Source organism: Diadema setosum, chromosome 13 (genome assembly GCF_964275005.1).
Source record: "Diadema setosum chromosome 13, eeDiaSeto1, whole genome shotgun sequence".
Taxonomy (NCBI): domain Eukaryota; kingdom Metazoa; phylum Echinodermata; class Echinoidea; order Diadematoida; family Diadematidae; genus Diadema; species Diadema setosum.
In genome coordinates this window covers 35,104,413-35,127,219 of record NC_092697.1, presented here as the reverse complement: position 1 = coordinate 35,127,219, position 22,807 = coordinate 35,104,413, and the positions used below count along the sequence as shown (strand labels likewise).

Here is a 22,807-nt window from a genome sequence, read left to right as displayed (position 1 = left end):
CACACACACACACACACACACACACACACACACACACATATATATATATATATATATATATATATATATATATATACATACATACATACTGTACATACATACATACACACTTACATGCATGCATACAAACACACACATTACATGTATTAGGGAACGGGCATTAACAGTGAAGGTTTTGAAATAAACTTTGTCTTTTTTTTTGCACACATATTCTTAACTGTCAACTATACACGTGGACAAGTAAGAGTCTTTACTGAGATTTCCGTGGTTTTGACAAACCACCTTTTCAGACAAAGAAAAGGGCAAAGAGTACATTATTTCAGTCTTGTCTTTATCTTTCCTCTTTTTTTTTTTTGGGACAAGGACTCATTTTTTTAAGCAAAATGCCATCCTACTATTCTTCCGAAGGACACGTTGTTTTGGCTGGTATACGAACACTCATAAAACGACGACGCACCGTAGACAGCAATGCACTTTAGCTGAAACGGGTAAAGTGCGTGTGGATTTTACAAATCCGCGTTCGAAATTCGTCTCAATATCATTACAAGCAACCAATGCATGAAATCTCCCCACAGGGAAGACAGATGTATGAAAAAAAAAGGAGGGAAAAATACTGTTGGATGTCCACTGGTGCCTTATATGGAAGTCATTTTCGTGAATATGCCCTTGCGCAAAATGGGGGAATTTGTTATGAAGTGCACTGGATTTGTTGATATCGAACTGGTATTTTCGAAATCATGCAGCGGGTCACTTTCTCCGCATTAAAATGCTATAACCTCTCCTAAATCACCACTTTGTCACTACGTAATCTCACAACGGCGAAGGTCATTGGGATGGTTTATTACAACATGGTGACATCACGCAGCGTCTTACTGGAGAATTCGCCAAAGTGTCTAGCACTGACAGAATCGCGCTCTCGTTCTGTTTTGGGCCCAAAATATTGTCCCAATCCTTCCAAAGCTGAATAAGTATAATTTGGGAAAGCAATTCTCGCGCAAAAAAAGTCATGAAATTAAACTCAAATAAAGTTGGCCTGCTAGTGAGCAGAGGCGAATTGACTGGGGATTACCCCGAATGAGGTATATCAACGATAATGAGCTAGTCCATGATAGGAAAAAGGAAACAATTCGGTTCGACACAGTGCCACTGAAGTCCATATTCACGAGTTCATTAAGTTTGAAAAGCCCCTGGAAAAGTTGAAAATTATTCGGTGGTGCATCCCCGCCAAAAAAAAAAAATCATTATTATCATAATTGAGATGGTTCTGACCCAAATATACGGTGCAATTTATCTTTTAAGGCATTATTTACCATGTACCATTTAAAATGTGAGATAGGGATGGAAACAATTTCGTAACCAATGTAAAAACATTAATCAGTATTATCAATTTTTAAGTATTGTTGAATACACAAAATGTGAACAATAGTTATAGTAAAATTGTATTTAGAATAAACCGTGTACAATTATGGTTTATGGATAAAAATAGTGATATCTGCTTCTATTTTAGGCTTTATTGTATATAATTGTTATATGGTATGATGTTTTGTGATTCATCAGACCTACACATATGGGATAACTCGAGCATTTTTTAAATCACTGGTCCCAATGGTAAACAGTACCTTTTAAGAGCTTCAATAATCAGGGAAGTATTCATGACAGCATGGAGTAAAAACAAATGTGAACATGAGTTTGGTCGCAAAACTTGTCAACTCCATTCTTGTGAAGTTGATTCATTTGCGATTACACCTGCAAAAAAAAAAAAATACTAAGAAAATATGGGATATATGGGGTATCATTTGAAAGGTTTTGTATTGCTCTATCTGGTCATGGACATAGGCCTACTTTGAAATGTTTGAAAATAGTGCTGAACCTGTTTTGTGATCAACCTCTTTATATATATACATATATATATATATATATATATATATATATATATATATATATATTATATATCATATATATAGTCTTGCCAAGACTCCTGAAGAAGGCGGAGGCCGCTGAAAATTTGAGTCGAATAAACTCATTCTTTATTGGTAAAAAAAAAAATTGCATTACCAGATTATTTCTTTATTTCTTCGTGGAGCCAATACGTGAATTCTCAACATGTTTATGTATATATGTATATATATATATATATATACATACATATATATATATATATATATATATATATATATATATATATATATATATATATCATTACAGCTACACAAATATGTGTGTACATGACAACATATTTCATAGTAGTATGTACAAATGTAAGTATTTTCGTTCATGTTCACATAACATTATTTGAACATGCCGACACAGGCAACCAAATGAAAGACACTTTAATGCTGAATTCCCATATTCTCTGATTCCTTGTGTAGTGTAATATAGTGTATATATAGTTTCAAAGTCATTGTAGCTGACTTTAGTAACAGTGATTGCGTCTTTGCGACATTTCCCCTTCAATTTCATTTTTGTTTAAATGTATGAAGAAAATCTTTATGAATTTTAAGTGCAATGTAGGCATGCTGGCTTTATGCGACTAGCTGCATTGTTCATAAGCCCCGAATGAATAAATAAATAACATGTATCAGCGCTGAGATGAGTGAATTCATTGGCGTAGCAAGAACCACGTTATGAGCACCAAATGTCGTCATTGCCGAATGAGTTACCGTAAAAGATTGGAAAGGTAATTGAGAAAAAGGTGGAATAACATTTCGAGAAATGGTGCCCACAAAAATGATTCATTCGTCCACCCATTTCTAAATCGAAGATTTGTACTAGAAATGATAAAAAGGAAATAAATATATACCGCCCGAATTTCGATGGAGGGTGATGCGGATTACTTTGATATCTTCAGTTGATAGCTTCAATCGATCGTCGCCACCAGCGTTGTTAATGCAGCGATGCGTGTCTTACACCATCCATTTACCACCTGAACTCTGCTGCTACGAGTCGTACATGGATTGCGAAGGCACATGCTGAATATGACTTTTGGACATTGACAATTGCGTCTTCATTCATTGGGTGAACGGCAAGTTGCGAAGTCCTCACATCATTTTGTTAAGATCCATTATGGTTAATTATTCATCGCGATGTCTTTGATACGTTATTCATTTACTGACTGGCAATTGTAAATCTGATCGAGACCAACGAAATCCGAACATTTCCCCAAGCCTTTTCTACATAATCTCAAGTCTCTGTCCAGGGATGTCGAGAATAAGTTCACCTCTCAACATGCTCAAAATCGAGTGATCGTAAGGCGCATTTATCATTTATGACACCATTGCCAAAAGATTAATAGATAGTATCGCGTAATGCCCAATATTGGTTTGTCATGGCCTCCAGATATTAAGAGGTATGGGAGATACAACTAGAGGAAATTGCTTTGTCAATTGAAATCACAAACGTGCATTAAGAAGTGAGTGGTGTGAAACAGAGGATTTGACGTACCATGAATATGCATGCTAACTGCTGTAAACGCCGCCAGCCAATCGGAGCATTACATACGCGCTGACGTCATCAAACTAACGAGAAATCAAAGAGCAGTAATGTTTTGCGTTTTGAGTTCGGCCCGTCGATCACTCGGAAGGAGCAAACACACTGCGTGTAGCCGACCCACGCCCGATAACTCATCATCCAATAAGACATCCTCACTTTCATAGATTATCTCTTCTTTTGTTTAAATTGGACGATCTGTTCTACCTTCCCAGTATATATGTGTGTGTTTTGAATATTAATTGAAATCGCTGATTCAGCGTCACCATCGTGGTTTTTGAGGCCGTCTGCCCACGATAAGACTGGTAGGAAGGAGTGGGGAAAGAGAAGAGACTAAATCTCGGAATACATGCAAGGAAACGCATTCAGCGGCGATACAGCGTTCTGGCGAAGTTCGACCTGAAAAAGAGCGGCGGTGTACGGGATTGTGCCCGGGGTATCACCTGTTGAGTTGGCTGGTCCCACATCGTGTTCTTTCGTAGGATAGTAGAGGTACTGAGTCGTTCCTGCTGCACGCATATCCATAATAATGAGGACTGTATCGAAGGCTGTAGTTCGCTTCCTTGGGCTGGCGCTGTGCTTGGCTCTCTTAGCGGAGGGTTCGTCGAGAGTAACAAGAGGTGGTAAGTTATCAACAAGACTCTTTCAACTGTTGAATACTGTTGCTTAAGCTGTTGAGGCCCTTCTACGAATTTGTTGTCGTCTTTTGTCGTTCATTATTTTCCCTATATCCATCAAATCGACGCCACTTTGGTTTGCGATCACGATTAGCTCAAAAGATACCACGGGGAGACGCCTGGAGGAATAATGTACGAATACTTCGCAGAGTATCAAACGAGTGAAGATACGAAGAATAGTTTTACTTGCGTGTTTGATGAAGTAAATCACTTGAAAAATGGGCAACCGTTCTTACGAAATCGTAGAATTTATTGAGGCAGTGATAAAATACCGATATGTAATTTGTGCAGGAGATTGTGATTCATCTATTACGCCAAACTCCTCCAATGCCCAATGGTTTCTTTACCTTTCTTCCCCTTTCTCATTGCACTTTCATGCGTGGGTTTCTAAAAAGAGCCCTGCAACGGTTCTGATCTTTCCTATCATTCTTGACAGAAACTGTAATGACGTCTGTTATGATTGTCGCTATCAGAACTGTTTAGTAAAATGGAAATTGTCATAACCTTTCTTCTTCCGCATCCTTTTCTGCTGAGGTACCCATGCCCAGAAGGCGCACAATATGGCACGCACATTCCACACGTGACTTTACTATATGAAATCAACATGTTGCCATGATTTTATGCTCAAGAGGAAGAAAAAAAATCATCCAAACAATCTTGGCTATTCTTAAACAAAAGATAAAATCAGATGGCATTTCAACGTATGACGGCATCACCTTCGTGCAGTTTCGATTGGCAGACAATCTGAGAAGAAAGAGAAAGCGATCCTCTTCCCTTCATCTTAAGGACGCTGGTAAAAGCATTCTTTCTGTCCTTCTATGCACTTAGTTATCTGCACTTGTCGCGCGCAATTACTGTCAGCACGATGAGAGGATGGTGTGCTCCCCTTACGTTTATTTACATGTGTCCAGTGGGCAACAAAGACTTCGTGGGTCGTCAAGGCGTGATTATGCTTATACGCCGACAGATCAGTAACAAAAGATCCTAATGGTATTGGGAGTACCTCCCAATGAATGATTTGAAATGATTCTCTGTTTCGTCGTTGTCGAGATGCCATTCTGGAGAGACCTCCGACCTTGTCTGAATCGGTGAACTATCTATCTAGCTTTGATGCTGACTGCTGAAAAGATAACTTCGAATCAAGGACAAGTAGCTGAAATGCTACGGTAGGGCAGTCTATCGATTGATACGCCGCCGCTTGTTGTTTGTTCAAGTTTATCCAATTTGAATGGAGATATAGATGTTAGGCAATAAAGATACAAAATAGCTCACTTGACAATAAGGGGTGGAATGGAGGCGTGCTTGATTTTTATTCTGTACTATTCAGCAGTCTTTCTGCCATTGTTTTGTAGGAGACTATAATATCAGCGTTCGTATATCTAACCTTTACACTCCACGAAACGTCATCAAAAGTTTAAGCATGATCCCTGTATGACATTTAGAAATGTCTCTCTGCTCGCAAAAAATTCTATGTTGACACGTGAGATATTTCCTCGTATGGTCCTGATTCCCATCATAGTTTGTCAGACGACTGCAGGTGATGTTATGGAAGTAGCACGCGCCAAACCTGCGCCAGTTCTAGTGACAGCTTTAAAGGGATTATACAGTATTGGTTGATGTGAGGATTCAGCTTTTAATCTTTTGTCAGATACTACTTTATGAAATGTTAAAGAGCAGACAATTTTAGGAAAATCAGTTTTGAAATGGTTGAGACATCCAAAAACAAAGTGAAACAAAATGATGTTAATATAAGATGGGTCCAACTTTCTACTGGGATCGTTTTATTTAGGATGTCTTAGGCATTTGAACACCAATTTTGATCAAATAAACTTACTTTGAATTCCTCTTAGAATGACATGCTCTTTCATATTTCATACCAGGTTTCTCATTATCTCAAAAACCATCAAAAACATCAACCAAAACTGTACCATCCCTTTAATAATGAGCAACGGTGGTGTCTATGCATGTTCTGCCAAACTTAACGCCTCTCCATGTAAACCTCGAGGGATAAAATTGTTCGGAATTAAAACAGAATGAAACCAAAATGTATGCGGAGTAAGTTAATATCCTGCAGATAGATAGATAGATAGATAGATAGATAGATGATAGATAGATAGATAGATAGATTGATAGATATTTTATTAACTCTGTCGACCCCCTTCAGGGGTATGAGAGTACAACACATGTACAATAGTATATGCTATGAGAACAATGTACATATTTACAAAATGTGAAATACATGTATTATACAGTACTCTTACAAGAGTGGCAAGCACAGGTGAAATCATTTAGAAACTACTGAGTATAAAAGTGGCTACAAATCTAGGAAATCACGTTGTTTCTTAATCATCTCTGTTGTTACAAAGTCTATCGAAACAGCTGTTCTCTTTGGCTACGTGACATCTGGTTTCTTACTAAAGGACCCGGCATGAAGTAATGAGTTTCTTGTGGAGTATGTGACGTGGGTGTTAATTTTCAAAGCTCCTCTGATCTTTTTCTGTTGAGGACTGCCCGACCCCCCCCCCCACACACACGTTGCGATGTGTATACTCTTTGTTCCTTCTATTTCTCTTGGCATGCCTGCATGAGACGTCACATATCGTGCTTCTATTTCAGAGCGTTCTCTGTACATTCATATCATAGAATATGATAAACTTAGTATATTGTTTAATCTCATTTCATAATTACACTCTAGTGAAGGAGTCTGTTGTAAAGCTATCGCGTATCGCGAGAGCCTTAAGAACGAGTGTTTGACGTTGATTAGAATGGTAATAACTTCCACTCTTTGAACATTATAGAGTGATTCTGCGGCAGTCACTTTTATGGCGATTTTCAGTTTCCGATTCGTCCCCCCCCCCCTCTCTCTCTACGCGTATCTCTGTGTTTGCGCTCGTTTGCAAAGTTTTCATTTACGTAAAATATGTGTTCTGTGTCAAAATGCTCGGTTCATTCAAGGAGGCTTGTGATACGTCCTTAGTTCACGCATCTTCCTAAAGTGTGTGGTGGAGGGATCTGTAAAGAGAACTCATGTGAGGTACGGGTTGCATCATTACTCGCTTGCTACTGAGATCAAAAATATCCTTGACTTTCTTAGCATATTCCAATTAGCGATTTTGGTCATTACAAAGATGATGATTAACAATGATAACAATGATAACAGTGATAATAGGTCTGCTACTGCTACTTATATACTTCTAATAATGATGAATATTATTGTAATAACAATGGTAATAAAAACAGTAATAGAAAGGGTTCTCTGTTATAGCAATTGCATAAGACAATTCAACACAATTCGTTACGTATATTTGTCGTTAGTAAAAGTAAACTTTGTTGGTGATTTCATATCAAACAAGGACTTGCCAATATTTCCTGTATATAAGTTCTTGCCGAAATAATATTACTTGTGGTGATTGCTTCTCAAGAATGAATGTGTATCACTGTAATCCAGCTGAATGCCAGTCGGTGGAATGTACAGTTTGGGCAATCTTAATTGTTGGTGAAACGCAACGTTTATATTCGAATCGCGCGATTACACAAGGCTGGAAGTATATTACTTATCAATTGTCAAGTGTTTGTCCAATCAAGTCGGTGAGATCACACGGGGACGAAGTAACACCACGAGCGCCCTTGTTAAACCACTTAGCTTCTCAACAGCGCCGCATGATATTCCAATAATTTCAGAATGCAAAATTGAAATATCTGGAGTAGGGCGATGCTGTGATTAATATGTATAAATTATTGTGCTAAAATGTTCACCAGATCTCATGCCGAAGGCGTTGACATTTTGGACGATCGAAAGCACCCCCACCCCAATCTCCACCATGAAGGTCTAGTGCAAATAGGCGCAATGTTCATGAACTCATAATACCGTGAACTGATGCTGCGGTTCGTGTGCAATTCCCCCATGCGGACATAATAGCTTTGAACCTCTGGCGCGCAAGAACGTCTGCTGAGACACGCCGTTCCCCGCCTCCAGTATTAATGCTAAGCTTTGACGTTCTGACAAGGCTTGCGTATGCCTGGTGTTATTTCATTAGGTCATTGTGCAACACGATGCTCACTTCTTGACCTTCTAACCTATTCTTTTTCTCCCCTTTTTTCGCAAAAGACCCCCCACCCCGCCTTTATCCCTTCTCAACTGGATTTAGAATTTGCTTTTAAGGGCTGTAACTGTGGGCTCCTATATAAATACTGTCAAGTACGAGATTTTCAGATTTTCACATTGGTGCTTTTGCACTATTAACTGATATACTGAATCATGTCATCAGATTAATGACAACTGTAGACAATTTTACATCAAGTCTGCTTCATCCCTCCTAAATCATCCAAAGTAAATAGGCCATCACCGAAAACAGGTACACACAAGCTTGAATCACATGAGTAAATGTAGAAATGGATTGAATCACGAGTACAAGCAATATGTAGCAGCTGTCACAGACATAAATTTCTTTGCATTTCACAAATCTCCAATAAAAACTGGATAAAGACTTTACAGTTGTATGCTCTTGTTAGCGAGTAAAAAAAAAAGATGCAAAATAAACCGCCCGATATTCAGTATCCATTTCATACTGAGAGGTAGACTTGATTTCAATTGCGGACATACATTCATTGTTTGAACGACTTTAGCCAATAATGATAATGATAATGATCATAATAATAATAATGATAATAATACTAACAACAGTAATAATGATAATAATAATAATAATGATATGATGATGATGATGATGCTAATAATAATAATAATAATAATAATAATAATAATAACAATAATAATAGCAATAATAATAATAATAATAATAATAAAAATAATAATAATAAATACTCATCAATTTATCTAACCGCCTGATTAGAAATTACTGGTACAACTGTGAATACTGCGAATGCATGTTTGTTGAGAAATAGGAATTTAACCTAAAAGTTTTCAAAACAAATGAACAGACAAACAAACGAAACTAATGGACAAAATAAGCCTATTTTGACGACACTTCTATATAGGTGTAATTTCGCCAATAAAAACAGAAGAGGGAGAAATGGGGTGTCGAGGGATGGAGTATATCATAGTTGTCTATGAGTATGATATTAAAGTGAGCGGGGACGGAGGCCAAAAGAAGTGTGTATGTGCGTGTGTGTGTGTGTTTGTAAGGGGAGGGGGTGCCAAAGTCGTGAATACTCATGCACAATAAACTTTTACGTTGTTTTATCTCATGGCTTTCTAATATATTGTCTTGTGAAACCTCTTCAGTATAATACATTACCAGCTATGAAATACTGTGAAAAAAAAAGTGAATCAAGACTAACATTGCTCATTTTGTAGCATTTTGTTTGCTGTATATAGCAATTTCTTTTTTTTTTTTTTACAAAATTCATTTCAGTATATTCAATAAAGTGATCGCAATATTAGCCGAACTGAATCATGAACGTCACAGTGAAAGCCATCATAATAAGTTTGACTATCAACATCATTAGTGGAATTGACATGTTTTGATAATTATGTGCTTTTCACAAGTCTCGTTGAGTAAAAAACTCATGACGTAGTTACGACTTTGTTTTTGTAATTCAGCGCTGTGTGACTTGAAGAGGGAAACTACACAAAGCATTAAAATCCCTTTCAATATTAAACAACGGGAATTAATCGACCCGTTATTGGTCGAAAAACCACACGTGACGTATCCGCAATGATTATGTGGCACCTGATTCTTTTCCTCCGGGTTTCCGTTTGTTTCCCCCAATGTATTACGGAATCACAATATTGCTCACGTTTAATGGACCGCACGTTACACAAATCTCCCGGTTTCTTTTGATTAAGTTCCCGCACGTGCAATATGTAAATACAAACATTTTTTGCTTGTTAGTCGATTCAGGAAGCGAAAGCGAGCGGTGGTGTACATACAATATATCTAAATATTGAACATTGACCTTGCATGGTTTGGGCAAGAACTCTTTCTGCTTGCGAAGGTTGGGGTTTGGAAATCGGAGCTGGTTGTCGTGTGGGTAAACGGGACGAACTCGCTATATTTGTTCAGCCCTCCTCGTGTGACGCCTCGTAAGCCACTCAGAAATTAATTACTTGTACCAGCCATTGCCTGTGGCCGAAGGCGGTGGGCGGAGATATGTTGCAATGATTATACCTTTGATGTTGTCTTGTCTGGAGGCGCAGATGTGACACGGAAGTGATTATTACTCACCAGTATAAACTGCAGTGTAATCCCTCCGGTCCTTTCACTTCACTTCCGGGGTCATGAAACATTAACAATCAAACTTGTGTCCTTCCATGCATTTCTGGAGAAATTTGTAGTTTCATGTTGTTTTCATATTATTTCCTGTTTTATTTATTTTTTTTTCTTCCAAATATGAAATGAGAATGTGGTGTTTGCCAACTAGCCAAAGCAACAGCCATACCGGAGTGAACTCGAAGGCTCGAAGGTGATTAATCTGGAGTTACAGTTGATTCCAAAAAACAATGTAATGCAAAAGGGTGATGCGACGTGCAGTAGGACAAGCCCCTTCTGCAATTTGAAGAGTTCGGGTCATCAAGAAAATGTGGTACTAGTCCAGGCAGAGTTCATATGGGTATATACTGGTCGGACAGAAATTCATGCCCACAAAACCCGAAAGAATTAAAGGTATTGCTTACCATTGTCAGCAGTAAATAAAAAATATGCGAGTTACCACAAAACATCCTACCGTATTAAAAATTCGCACGCAGTAAAGCCTAAAATATAAGGAGATATCACCATTTTTCTCAATAAACCATAACCACTGTGATAACTGTAGACGGTTTAGTCTAGAAACAAACTTATTACAACTATTGTTCACATTTTGTATATATTTAACAATACTGAACATTGATTATACTAATTGACATTTTTAAATTGGTTATTTCTATTCTTAACTCACATATTAGAACTATTTTGAAGTTTGTGAATTTTTGTTGTTTTTTATATCTGCAAATGACAAATAATGCCTTTAAGGCAGAAGGGTAATTACAGCCATAATAGGCCTAAGTCTTCCGCATAACTTAATATTGAGTGGGACACAGGTTTGCCTATGGTGCTTGCTGCCACAGCAGGAAAGAGAGCTAGAAATATGGATGAAGAAGGAGGATGTATAGGAAGAGGATGAGCAAAAAGTATAAAATTATCAATAAAAGACGAAAGGGAAGGAAAGAAGAGGAGGAGGAGATGAAGAAGAACAGACAGAAGAAGAGAAAGATGAAGCAGCAGAAGATGATAAGAAGAATGATTGAGGGATGGGAGGAAGCGGAGAGGAAGGAATACTTTGTTAGAGAGAGAGATAGATGAAGAGAGAGAGAGAGAAAGAAGGGAGAAGTGAAAGAGATATAAAGGGAGCGAAGAGAGAATATATAGAAGGAAGATTAAGGGGGGGGGGGGATCGTAGATATTGACATAGCAATGGCATCATCTTGGTAATATTTTTCTGACATTATACCAAGTACAGAAACGAGTGTCAACAGCAATATCAGAAGGGAAATCCAAAGATACCTAGGGCACTCTGTTTATGTTTCTAAAACGATTTGAATCTTGATGAGGTTACAGTCGAGTGGATGTGTGAGATCCGAAAGCAGCCGGGAAAGCAGCTGACCAATTTTAAATCCCCCCTGCAAAAAAGGTACCATCACGAAGCAAAAGAGGCATCAAAGTGGCCTTATTGATATTTCTGCTGTCATTGCCTTGGACAATGGATGGATAAAAAGAGACTGGAGAAATGCAGAGAAAGTGATCCTGTCATCGACCAAAATATACTCTTCGACGGGCAACGAACATGTGACCTTAAAAATGGTCGTTAAGACCGAAGTTCCCTTCTGCACTTTCTGCCATTTGGACAACCCCACGGTCTATATTCGCAACATGATGCCCACTGGGGGACGAGTATAGTCACCCGCCTGTAACATATGGAAAATGTCAAGCAAATATGCCACTATTTAAGTAACATTAAATTTTGTAAAACCAGTCAGGATCTATCGTTTCTATGTTATACGAAATAACCGTACACCCAGATAATTTCACCTAACAGTAAATGCTGCTTTACTGAAGCACGCCCCAAATGTAAGAATATGTCAGGTATCGGGAGAAATCAGAGCAAAGCAGGCGAACAGAAGAGACGAAAAAAAAAAAAAAACACGACAGCGCAAAAAGAGCAAAGCAGGAGTCTAATCTAGAGAATTATTGTCATGTTCCAGCGATTTAATTCCCAGACAAGAATGCAATATATGAATCTTGGATTTGCAAGATCCGAACACAATCCAGAGACAGTGCACAAATCCCTCATTTCATAGCTCTCTGTAACTTCAGCCTTCAGGCACCACGCTAAAATTATAACCATTCTTTTCCAGCTGCTAAAGCACATAAAAATACAGTATACAAGTTTGATATTTTGATCTTATCAATATTTCACACACATAGCTTTGCAACGAAGATTGCTTTTGATGACCTGAAAGCTTGCCCGAGGTTTGACCGACATAGAAACAAGTAATACATCTGTATAAATTTGCAGAAAGTGCAGTTCAATATGTAGTTATGAGTATACAGATGAATGAAATATGTTGTTTTCAGGTTATGGGGGATGAAGTCTAATAAAAATCGCATACATGTACCTCCTCCCCAACACTTTTTTTTTTGTGGTAAAAGATGAGAATGATATTGGGAACCTCAACATCTTTACGTTCTTAAACCGCGTGATCATCTTATCTAAGATTGATGCATACCCACACTGACAGGCGTAGCCTTTAATGAATATGCTGATTAGTCAATAACATCATTCAAACATACACCTATAGATTAGCTGTCACGTCTTGTAAAGGCTTGCTGATTGCGCGTTTGATCGACAAGCCGTCATCTTTTCATCTGCGCAGATTCCAAAAGTAATGAATTTCCAATCCTGTTTTGCCCCTTATGTGAGTGAAACTAATATTTACGACAAGATAATCCACGGAGATAACAGCATTTGGAAGTTATGGAAATGCTAACACCTCACTGTACTACTGTGGCATGTCTTCTTCTTGTTCTTGGACAGGGTGGTTGTTAAAGATCTTCTCTCTTTTCTTCCTTTATAGTCTGTCCTTCTACCTCTCTCTTGTTCTTTTTTTTCCCACCAAGTCAATGCATATACAAAGTGTTGTTGGGTCATCCAACGTTCATACCATTTTATGGAAATCGGTTATGCAGAGAAATTGGCAGAAAATACATCTTGTAGCTGCAGAGATCGTAATTTTGTATTAACTTTGCTGTATGCCAAGGTTCTTTTTTTTTTGTATATACCGTACACCGAGGATTTCCTTAGCCATTGCAGATAGTTCCCTCTGAAACTCTTTCAGTTTCGGTAAACGGATGAAAATATGAAAACAGACGAAGAGAAATCTTATTTGGCTTCTTGCCAAACAGATTTAGAATCTCTGAGTCCTATAACTAATACAAATAACAACAATTCTTGTGGTGTATAGTCTGCTTCCTAGGCTTAATTTTTTGTTTTTTTTTTGTGGTCAGAACCGTCAGATAAACTTTTTCGTCTACAGACTACACGAAATGATACTCGGCAGTTCTTATAAAAACATGTATTCATATATGTTATACCAAACACAATGATGATAATATCACTACTAATGATAATAACTGCTTTATCTATCATTATTGCACTTCTTATAGAAAGATATGTTTGGATTAATCATATCAAACAGAGCAGTATTAGAATAAAGATAATTTACTTATTATTGTTATTAACATTATTACTATCATTATCATTTTCATTATTATTATTATTATTATTATTATTATTATTATTATTACTATTATTATTATTGTTATTATTATTATCATTATCATCATTATTATCAGTATTGTTATTATTATTATTATTATTATTACAGTTCTTATCAAAGTAGGCTTATATGTTTAGATATATCATAACAAACAAATTACTGCTGGATAAGTTCTAATTAAAGGCTGGTATTCCTCACATGCTTTGGTCTATTCTTTTTTCTTTTAAATGCAGATTTAAATTCTCGAAAACTTCTGCTCGCAAAGATTCCAATAGAAAATTTAAATTGTACCCGCCATATGGAGAGAGAAAATATGCGTAAAATTGCAGTACTCTCACTTTTCTTTGGTTTTGAGAAATTGCGACAGAGTTTTGACAAACGTATCAAAAAAAAAAAAAAACCCTGAAAAACAGCTATAATAGGTGAAACCATTTTTTTTTTTTGCAGTAACCATAGCTACGTAGCACAATGAAGCAACAAACTCAAAACATTATGCGGATACTTTAATTTGTTTCCGTTCGTGTGCACAATTCGAATTTCGTTCAGCGATGTGGACATCAAATTAGCAAAGTATCAACTACATGATACAAAAGAGAATCAGCTAGTATTCAACCCCCTAATGCTGCTTGAATACGTACATTGCAAATACATAATTGTTATACAATTATTATATGAAAGCTTGTATCGAACAAATTAATCATACTGGAATACCTCTTAAGTTGTGATTATGATCTTGATCAGCTTGATGAAATACACACACATGCATAATTTTATGATATACGTGTATGTGTGTGTGTGTGTATGTGTCTTTGTGTATTTAGATATAAGCATGCTAAGGGTGTGTACTTAATCGTATAACATACGCGCTGTCTGACAAATGCCTATACGCCATCAATAAGGATAGGTCGCATTTCCTACAAAGCGGTTTTTCTTTTGTCTGTGTGCAGTGTGTGTGTGGGTGGGGGGGGGGGGTGGAAGGGGGAGGGGTTGTTCCGGGTCGCGTCCATTATAAGCAGTCCCTAGTCTATATTCTTGACTTATTCTGGGGAGAGGAGCTTGTGAAACTGGGGAGCTGCTTGTGTTGCGTCACTTTTGAATAATAACGGCCTCAAACTACATGCATACGAAAGTTTAAGTTTGAGGAGGGGATGTCAAATTTAACTCTTTGTCGGTAAAGGTGTTTGTTGAAACGTCGGTACAACGTGGCGCTCTAAGGGTCGAAAGGACTGAAATATTTGGTATGACTGATATCAAAACAGCAGGCAAATCCTGAGGGTGAGTTGCTATACGCTATCAGTGGAGTCGAAGCACTTTTTTTTTCCTCTCGAGGGATGCGTTTCCATGGCAACTTTGCCCACGTGCAAACGTTTCGGTAGCGGTGCGCGCGTGAGAGGTTGGACGTTTTGAGAACAGAGCAAATCAATACCGCTGCTCCATGCAGATTGATGAAGCAAGCACATGGCGACTGGTGCGACCGGCACCATGGTGTCACAAACGTGGGTACTGACAGAGATAATGTTACTCTGGAAGAGGTTCTAGAGTACTCCACGGAACTCTCAATGGGACACCTATGTGCACAAGTACGCCCCAGTGAGTGTGCGCTAATATGCGCGAGCTGATCGAACAAGAAACCATTGGTAGAAAGCACCCATGCGGAGGCAGTATTTCCTCTATAACTAGGCACTGATACTGGCATATGAAGGGTTTCCGTTAAATTACCATCAAACTCGTGTGCCGAATACGTTAATGTTTGGTTTGCTTCTTTCTTGATTTTTCATGGTCTGTCTCATGCTGGATCAGTCTTCTTTTGACCCCCCACGCCCCCCCCCCCAAAAAAAGGGCCCATCTCGACTTTTCTGAAGATCATTATAATGACCATATACTTCAGCACTGAGATGAGACATTATTGTTCGATTATAATTTCACACATTTTCATTTTTCTAGGAAAATGGAGGAGCAACTAACTTCAGAAGACATAGAATGGCATCACCTTTGAAATAATAGGAATCTACTTACGTCAGGAACAAGACGAAAAAATTGATATTTTGATGAAAACAAAGCTATAAAGTTTTGTCGAGCTCTCCTTTTAGTTTCTTAATATATCGCTGTACTAGTGTGACATCACAAAGTGTTGTAGTCTTCTTATCCAGCGATATTGGCACATGAGTTTGACCGAAACTTTAAGCCTTCCTAACGTTTGAACGGATTTTCCGATTTTCCTCATTATTCGCTAATGTGTATATCACTAATATTTTTGCATTCACCAAATTCATATGTATGTCTCAGGTAAATTCTTCTTTGAAAGCTCAAGTGCACAAAACAATGTAAAAAGATACGACAGAGCTGATTTGAATGCTAAAAGGTATCAAGCATCATTTCTTTTATCTGGGAATCTGCGGTGTCTTTTTGTTTATTTCTTTAATTGTCGAGAGATGAATAAGATCATTAATCTTCCCCGACAGTTTCGTCAGAAATTTGCTTACCTTTCGTGGAGCTATTATTTCATAATACTGCACCCTCTACGCGATTATCTTCAGCAGAGTCATGAACATACGGTCACGTGACAGTCACATGACCAAAATATGGCTCGCAAAATAAATATTACGTCAGTGGCTTAAAGTAATCAAAAGACCTTCTCATGATATTTTGTCTTTCTCCAAATCTTAAACAAAGTGTCTCCAACGTGTTGTTTACTTCATTGCGTTGAGGGAAAATGATATCTCTTCGAATGATATTCTCCTTCGCAAATGGCTATAATGTAGTTTCAAAGGTAAAGGCATGGTTCATCGTAATCTCGGTGTATATATTATGCACCCATTTACATCCAAGGCCGCAAACCGAATATTTTTAAACAATGATGCCTGCATTATTACGAATCTGCGCATTTATCCAGGAGATTTTTTTCTACCCTTTTATACAAAAATACAAGAGAATCAACTTTGATTTTAAGTGGCATCATATTTCAATTTCAAATTGTGACTGACGCAGTTTTCTCCGTTAAGGAAAATGCCAGCAGTTAATGAAGATGGAAGCCGCAACGAGGATTACCTTACAAAAAAAAAATTACAACGCATCATGCTTTCGGCAAGAAACGCCAAGATACGTCTGGTAGCCAGAGATCTCTTTTATGGGTGGTAAACACACATAAAAATCACGTATAGAAGACATATTCATTTGGACTAATGCCATAAAGAATTTCGGATCTGGTCGTCACCAGCGAGCAGCATCTTCCATTATGCATGAGAGTTTTTGTTTTTAGCCATTGGAAGAGGAGAGAGAGAGAGAGAGAGAAAAAAAGAAGACTTCCTCACTTTTCTATTTCAATGAAGCTGTCGATGAATGCGGGTGAAACTTGAATCATTCTGGCGTAGAGTAGGCTAATGCGATGTGGTGTCCATTGTGGGCTCTGCACGAGTCCCTGATAAAAGTGTCAGTTCGGATGTACATCGAGGCAGCTGCCAATTACAGCTTAGTTTCCATTCGGTTACGCTCCCAGACTTGACATGTAGCCCACTTTGATGCATACTTAGAACACTATAATCAGATTAAACCAGCGTTTTTGGCTTTGACACATAACGCATCTACTTATTTTGAAATTACACTGTATTTACTCCTAACAGTATACTAATATTATGGGTTTCAATTTGATTTATGATTCATTCAGGTCATTTGGGATTAATTAATCTGGAATTTCTGCAGCGGCACGAACTACAAATTTACAAACGTTAGATACGACATGGTTTATTTCGGAATAGTATCATGCAAAAACAAGACAAAGCATAAGTATTTGAATAAAGATGTACAACAGCATTACGTATTGAACAGAATTAATGCAAATGCGTCGAAATTTCCGAAGAACGAAGATTTGGAAGGAAATAATTTGCATGACAGAATACACACTTACAAATTGAATAAACTGTTCGAAAAAATAGACACTGATAGATGAGTGTACGATATCTGTATGCTATTAGAAAGCAAAATACTGACAAAGCATTACACAATGCCTAAACTATATCAAACATGAATTTGTCGACATAATGTGCGTGACAATTTTGATTTGCGATGGGAGAAATCTCATAGTGTAGGTAAGTAAAGCGATGAAATGGTTGAAGCCAACTTTTCAACGATGCAGTCAATACGAGGTTAAAGGGACTGTACAGTACTGGTTGAGGTGGGTATTCATGTTTTGAACATTCCGAAGTGAGATAATGAAAAGCCTCTTATGAAATATGAAAGAGCATGTAATTTTAAGAAGGATTCAACGTTTATTTGATGAAAATTGCTTTCAAATGGCTGAGATATCCAAAAAGTGCTAATAATAAAAGGCGACATGCTACAACTTTATTAGGATCTCTTTGTTTCATCTTGTTTTTGGCCATCTCAGCCATTTCAAAACCGATCTTCATCAAATAAACTTTTGATACCCCTTAGAACTGCATGCTCTTTGACATCTCATAGAGTGGTTTCTGAATATCTCGCAAAACTTTAGAAGCTAAATCCTCACCTCGACCAGAACTGTACACACCCTTTAAGAAGACTCGTCATAGATATGAACAGTCTGGTCCAACATCTCAATATCTTGTCAATATCAATTAATCATTCCTCCTCAGTGAATGGAGAAACATGGTGAAACTATGCCCGAGTGCCGGATGCGATGTCAGCTGCAATTATTTCGATGGGAAATTCAAATTATGAATATCCTATTCATAGCCATATTACGTATCAAAATTATGATCTGTGGATTGTAGTACTGTAATACTGCTTGTAGTATATGTAATATTACTGTATATAGTAATAATAATATTGATATACTAAGGATATCACGAAATTGTGTTAGAAATTATAGTTACATAATCGCAGCAGTATAACAAAAATGATGTCATCATGTCCCTACTTTCCTCTTCCGTGCTGATAATCTTCTTCAAGAGGAAGTTGCAATAGAGCCGCATTGCTAGCAATCTACTTAAACTCTATATAATAATGTTCTTGTGATTTTTGTCTGGATTAATCTACAATTTCACTGTCTCACATGTCATATCTTTCAACTGTAACAATTGCACCCTATGAAGTTAAAATGTAAAGGCAAAGAAATTGATATTCATTAGTCCTTTCTTATTTAGAAATGGTAATACATTAACTTTGAAGTAGTTTTATCTTCACCACACATGCTTGTTTTACACTCGTAATTAAGACACTTTATCAGTCCCGAGAACACTTATAAGGGGAGCGAAAGAAGTCAAAGTACGCAAGAATTGTATTTCTTGAATTCATTATAGCAAGTAAAAAGACTTTACGGTGAATCTTTTAAAATGAAAATTGGTTTTGAAATCGCTGAGATGTCCCAAACAAAGCGATCCAAGTAAAAGATGGAACCCACCTGTCATTGGCTGATCACTTTGTTTTATTTTTTTATTTTTTGGTATTTCGGCAATTTCAAAACCGATTATCATCAACTAAACTTTGAATTCCTCCTAGAATTGTATGCTCTTCAATATTTCGATTAAAAGCTGAATCCCCATCTCAACCTAAACTACGCCATCCTTTTAATAAAGTTTGTCAGGACAGGTAAAAACACGAATGTTATTACATAAGTAATTCAATCATCTGCTATTGTGTGACGAGAGCATGTGCCTTCTTATTTATTTTATTCGTTTATCTACTCCGTTTTATTTTCACAGGGTAGTCCTTTCAGTTAAAAAACTGATTTACAAAGGAGACCTGCATAAAAACAAGACAAAATACATACAAAATTGCATACAAAGTAGTCTTTATCTAAGTGTCATGGAAAGAAGATTCTTTCAGACTGTTGTCTATCTTATTCTGAAGTTTGGTTCCAGTATAAACATATGAATTTTGTGTATGTAACGACTGTCAATGAGAAAAGATGGGATTCGGAATCATCGGGTTGGATATAGTTTACGGGACTATTTCGATGAAATAAATCGTGAAACATCTTTGGGAGGTGGTTACTATTAAACACAAATTGAGCAAGTTGAAATGCGTAAAAACATGAAAAAAAAAATTTCAAGATTTTCTTCAGCATTTTATGATCGGAAATCAAAGCATCGGTATGAGTTTAGGGATTGCCGTCAAGAACAATTCTGAACGTTCCCTTTTGCAGTAAAAGGATTTTATCTAATATATTCTAGTAGATATTGCCCCGAGCGATCTCATAATTCTGATAGAGCAGTATCAAGCTTGAATATATTAGACCTGAATATTTATACATGTATACTTTAATAAACAGAACAGGTACGGATAGGGGAAGATTGAAGATGCATTGAATATATAGGACATAAAATGTGGAACTACTAGTAAGTTGCATTTAATAGTATAGTGTAAAATGTTTTAGAAAATTAATACGCATTATATAGATTCAAGTGAGGATGTCTTAAATTTATCTTAGAATTGTCTTAAAACATCTTAAAATTCCCCCATTCGTTGGTACACAAAATATTTAAAGATAATGTCTTTGGCTGATGATCTTGCAAATTCAACCACTTTACTCTCGAAAGTCATTTTCTCTTTCTAGGATACAACAAGACTAAATCAATCTAGGTCAATCCAACTTATCATTTCATTACAAAAAAAGGACATTTGGTAGAAACTGGGGTACTAGTCAAAGAGGCTACTGGTGACGTGATGATATAATGACTTCTTACTTGCAATGTAATTGTTACCAGCACTATTTCCTGAAAGCATGTGAAAAAATCGGGTCTTTTCATTAAGAAAAAAAAGTATGTTCAGTTTTGTTGAAACTTCGCGTATTATGTTGGTCTGATATCACTGGAATAGCCAGCTAGTTGCCTGTTGTGTTGGGTTGCATTTAAGTCGCGTGCATCATTGAAAACAACTCCTCAAAATTCCACGGCGAGAAACATATGAACTATTTCTTTTTTCAGTTATTTTCACCACGAATATTTGTTAGTTCTCTGATGGGCTTGTAATACTTGCTGCCAAACGCGCGTCACGTTACCCATACGTTTTTCCGTGAAAAGGCGGCGGGTGTGAACATGAGTGACTACGATTGAATTGACGCGCAGACAAACGCCTGCAGGTCTGAAAGGTAACTCCCGAAGACGGCAGAAAATGAAGGTCATCAAGATACGTGGGTATAATTGAATACATCGTATCTTGCAGCTTTTTTCTCTGGTAGTCTTGCAATGGAGACACTTCTTATGAAGTCCCTCTGTGTGGATTATTATTCATTACTAGGCTATTCTGTGTGTTCCTTTGGGAGGAAAGAAAAGATTCAGTGCTATTTTAAGTACAATTTTCTATGAGCCTTACAGCTCAGGACAACACTGAATTTGATGCGTTTACAGTTGCGAGATGTTACTTCTTCGCGGTATAAACCTTTGGCGACATCCCATTGCTGTACGTTGAGGTTGGTTCCAAATTTTCCTGCCTGATTCGTAAAGAATATTCAGACTTCTTATCAAGTGTGTGTAATGATTATCAAACCATGTCACATTTAGATGTGGTTTTATTTCTTGTTGTTGTTGGTCATTTTTGCTTCTTCGTCGTAATAGCGGAGAAACCATTGGTAATTAGTATCAAGACGGAACTATCTTGGCGAGAGGAAAGTACAGGAAATAAAACATTCGCATCTTTGGTAAACCGCCTTATCACGTTGCAAACATAGTGTCTCGAATTGTACATGACATTTGATAAAGGGGCATTTATTGAGGACGATTTATATAATTTCGCATCATGTATATAGGCCTACATAAATCGTTTGTGCTATGTAAACACTTGTTGATTTATTGTGGTCCTTGAGCTGATAAACCGATGCTCTGACAAACCAAAAACACAATACAATGATGACATATAGAGTAGGCTGATAATATATTCTCGTGATGCAGCGATGTACATGTAATTCCATTACAATACTACATGCTTAACAAGTCCAACTGCGTGTAAAATTTATCCATGCTTTCTTCTTTTGTTCCGCTTCTTTGAGCCCCCGCTCATGCATTCTAATGGTGAAGCTATACTTGCCATCATCCTTGTTCACTGTGATTTGCCATGAATTTTGAAAACATTCTTATTCCTCATCCCAATCAATATAATTTCTGAAGCTGTGTAACCAGTATATTACCACTTTATCGATGTTCGTATGCAAAAATCCGAAAATCATACGGAGGTCTCCTTTAAGTCATTGAATGATTTCTATCAATCTGCTAAGCGATTAGCACTTTGAAATCAGCTGTAGATATTAAATCATCCGGAGGTCTCCTTTAAGTCACCGAATGATTTCTATCAATCTGCTAAGCGATTAGCATTTTGAAATCAGCTGTAGATATCAAAACACACGTTTGGGTCGTTTCAGAGCTCACGACGCGTCAAGGACGACATCATTCATTAACATGCAAATTATGGCTATGTAATGAATCGATGAACTGCACTTTGTCGTTTTGCAATTAGTCAGCCAGAGGCCCATACTACATCAACATGAAGCTCTTTGCCTGTGTGGGACTCAAACAAGTCACATCGTCAACTCCTTTTGGTGTTATGTTTATGAACACTTCTCCATAATCATTATATAGAGTGTGACAACAAGAAGTTTTAGTGAAGGTTTGTTACGGCACATTTTGGTAAATTGCACATTTTGGTAAATTACCAAAATGTGCAGTTATCAAAATGTGCCGTAACATGTTACGGTACATTTTGGTAGTGCATATTTTGGTAAAAAAAAAATATCCACGTACAACATATCTTGCGTGTAATGCTTCTTGGCCTGGAGCACAAATTTCTACCTATTTCCCGGGGGGGGGGGGGGGGGGCTCCCCATGGGAGTCATATGCCCAACAGGAACAACCTTATTACCCAACCCCCTAAGGATGATCCCCACCAAGTTTGATTG

The 22,807-nt window shown here is 37.3% G+C and overlaps 1 protein-coding gene across 1 annotated transcript in view; it reads left to right on the top strand.

Moving 5' to 3' along the window:
- Positions 1-4,015: 4,015 nt before the first annotated feature.
- The window catches only part of LOC140236823 (uncharacterized), a 56,914-nt gene continuing 38,122 nt past the window's right edge, over positions 4,016-22,807 (top strand). Inside the window, exon 1 of the mRNA XM_072316760.1 lies at positions 4,016-4,109. Coding sequence (XP_072172861.1) covers positions 4,016-4,109 — 94 coding nt within the window. The remainder of the gene's footprint in view (positions 4,110-22,807) is intronic.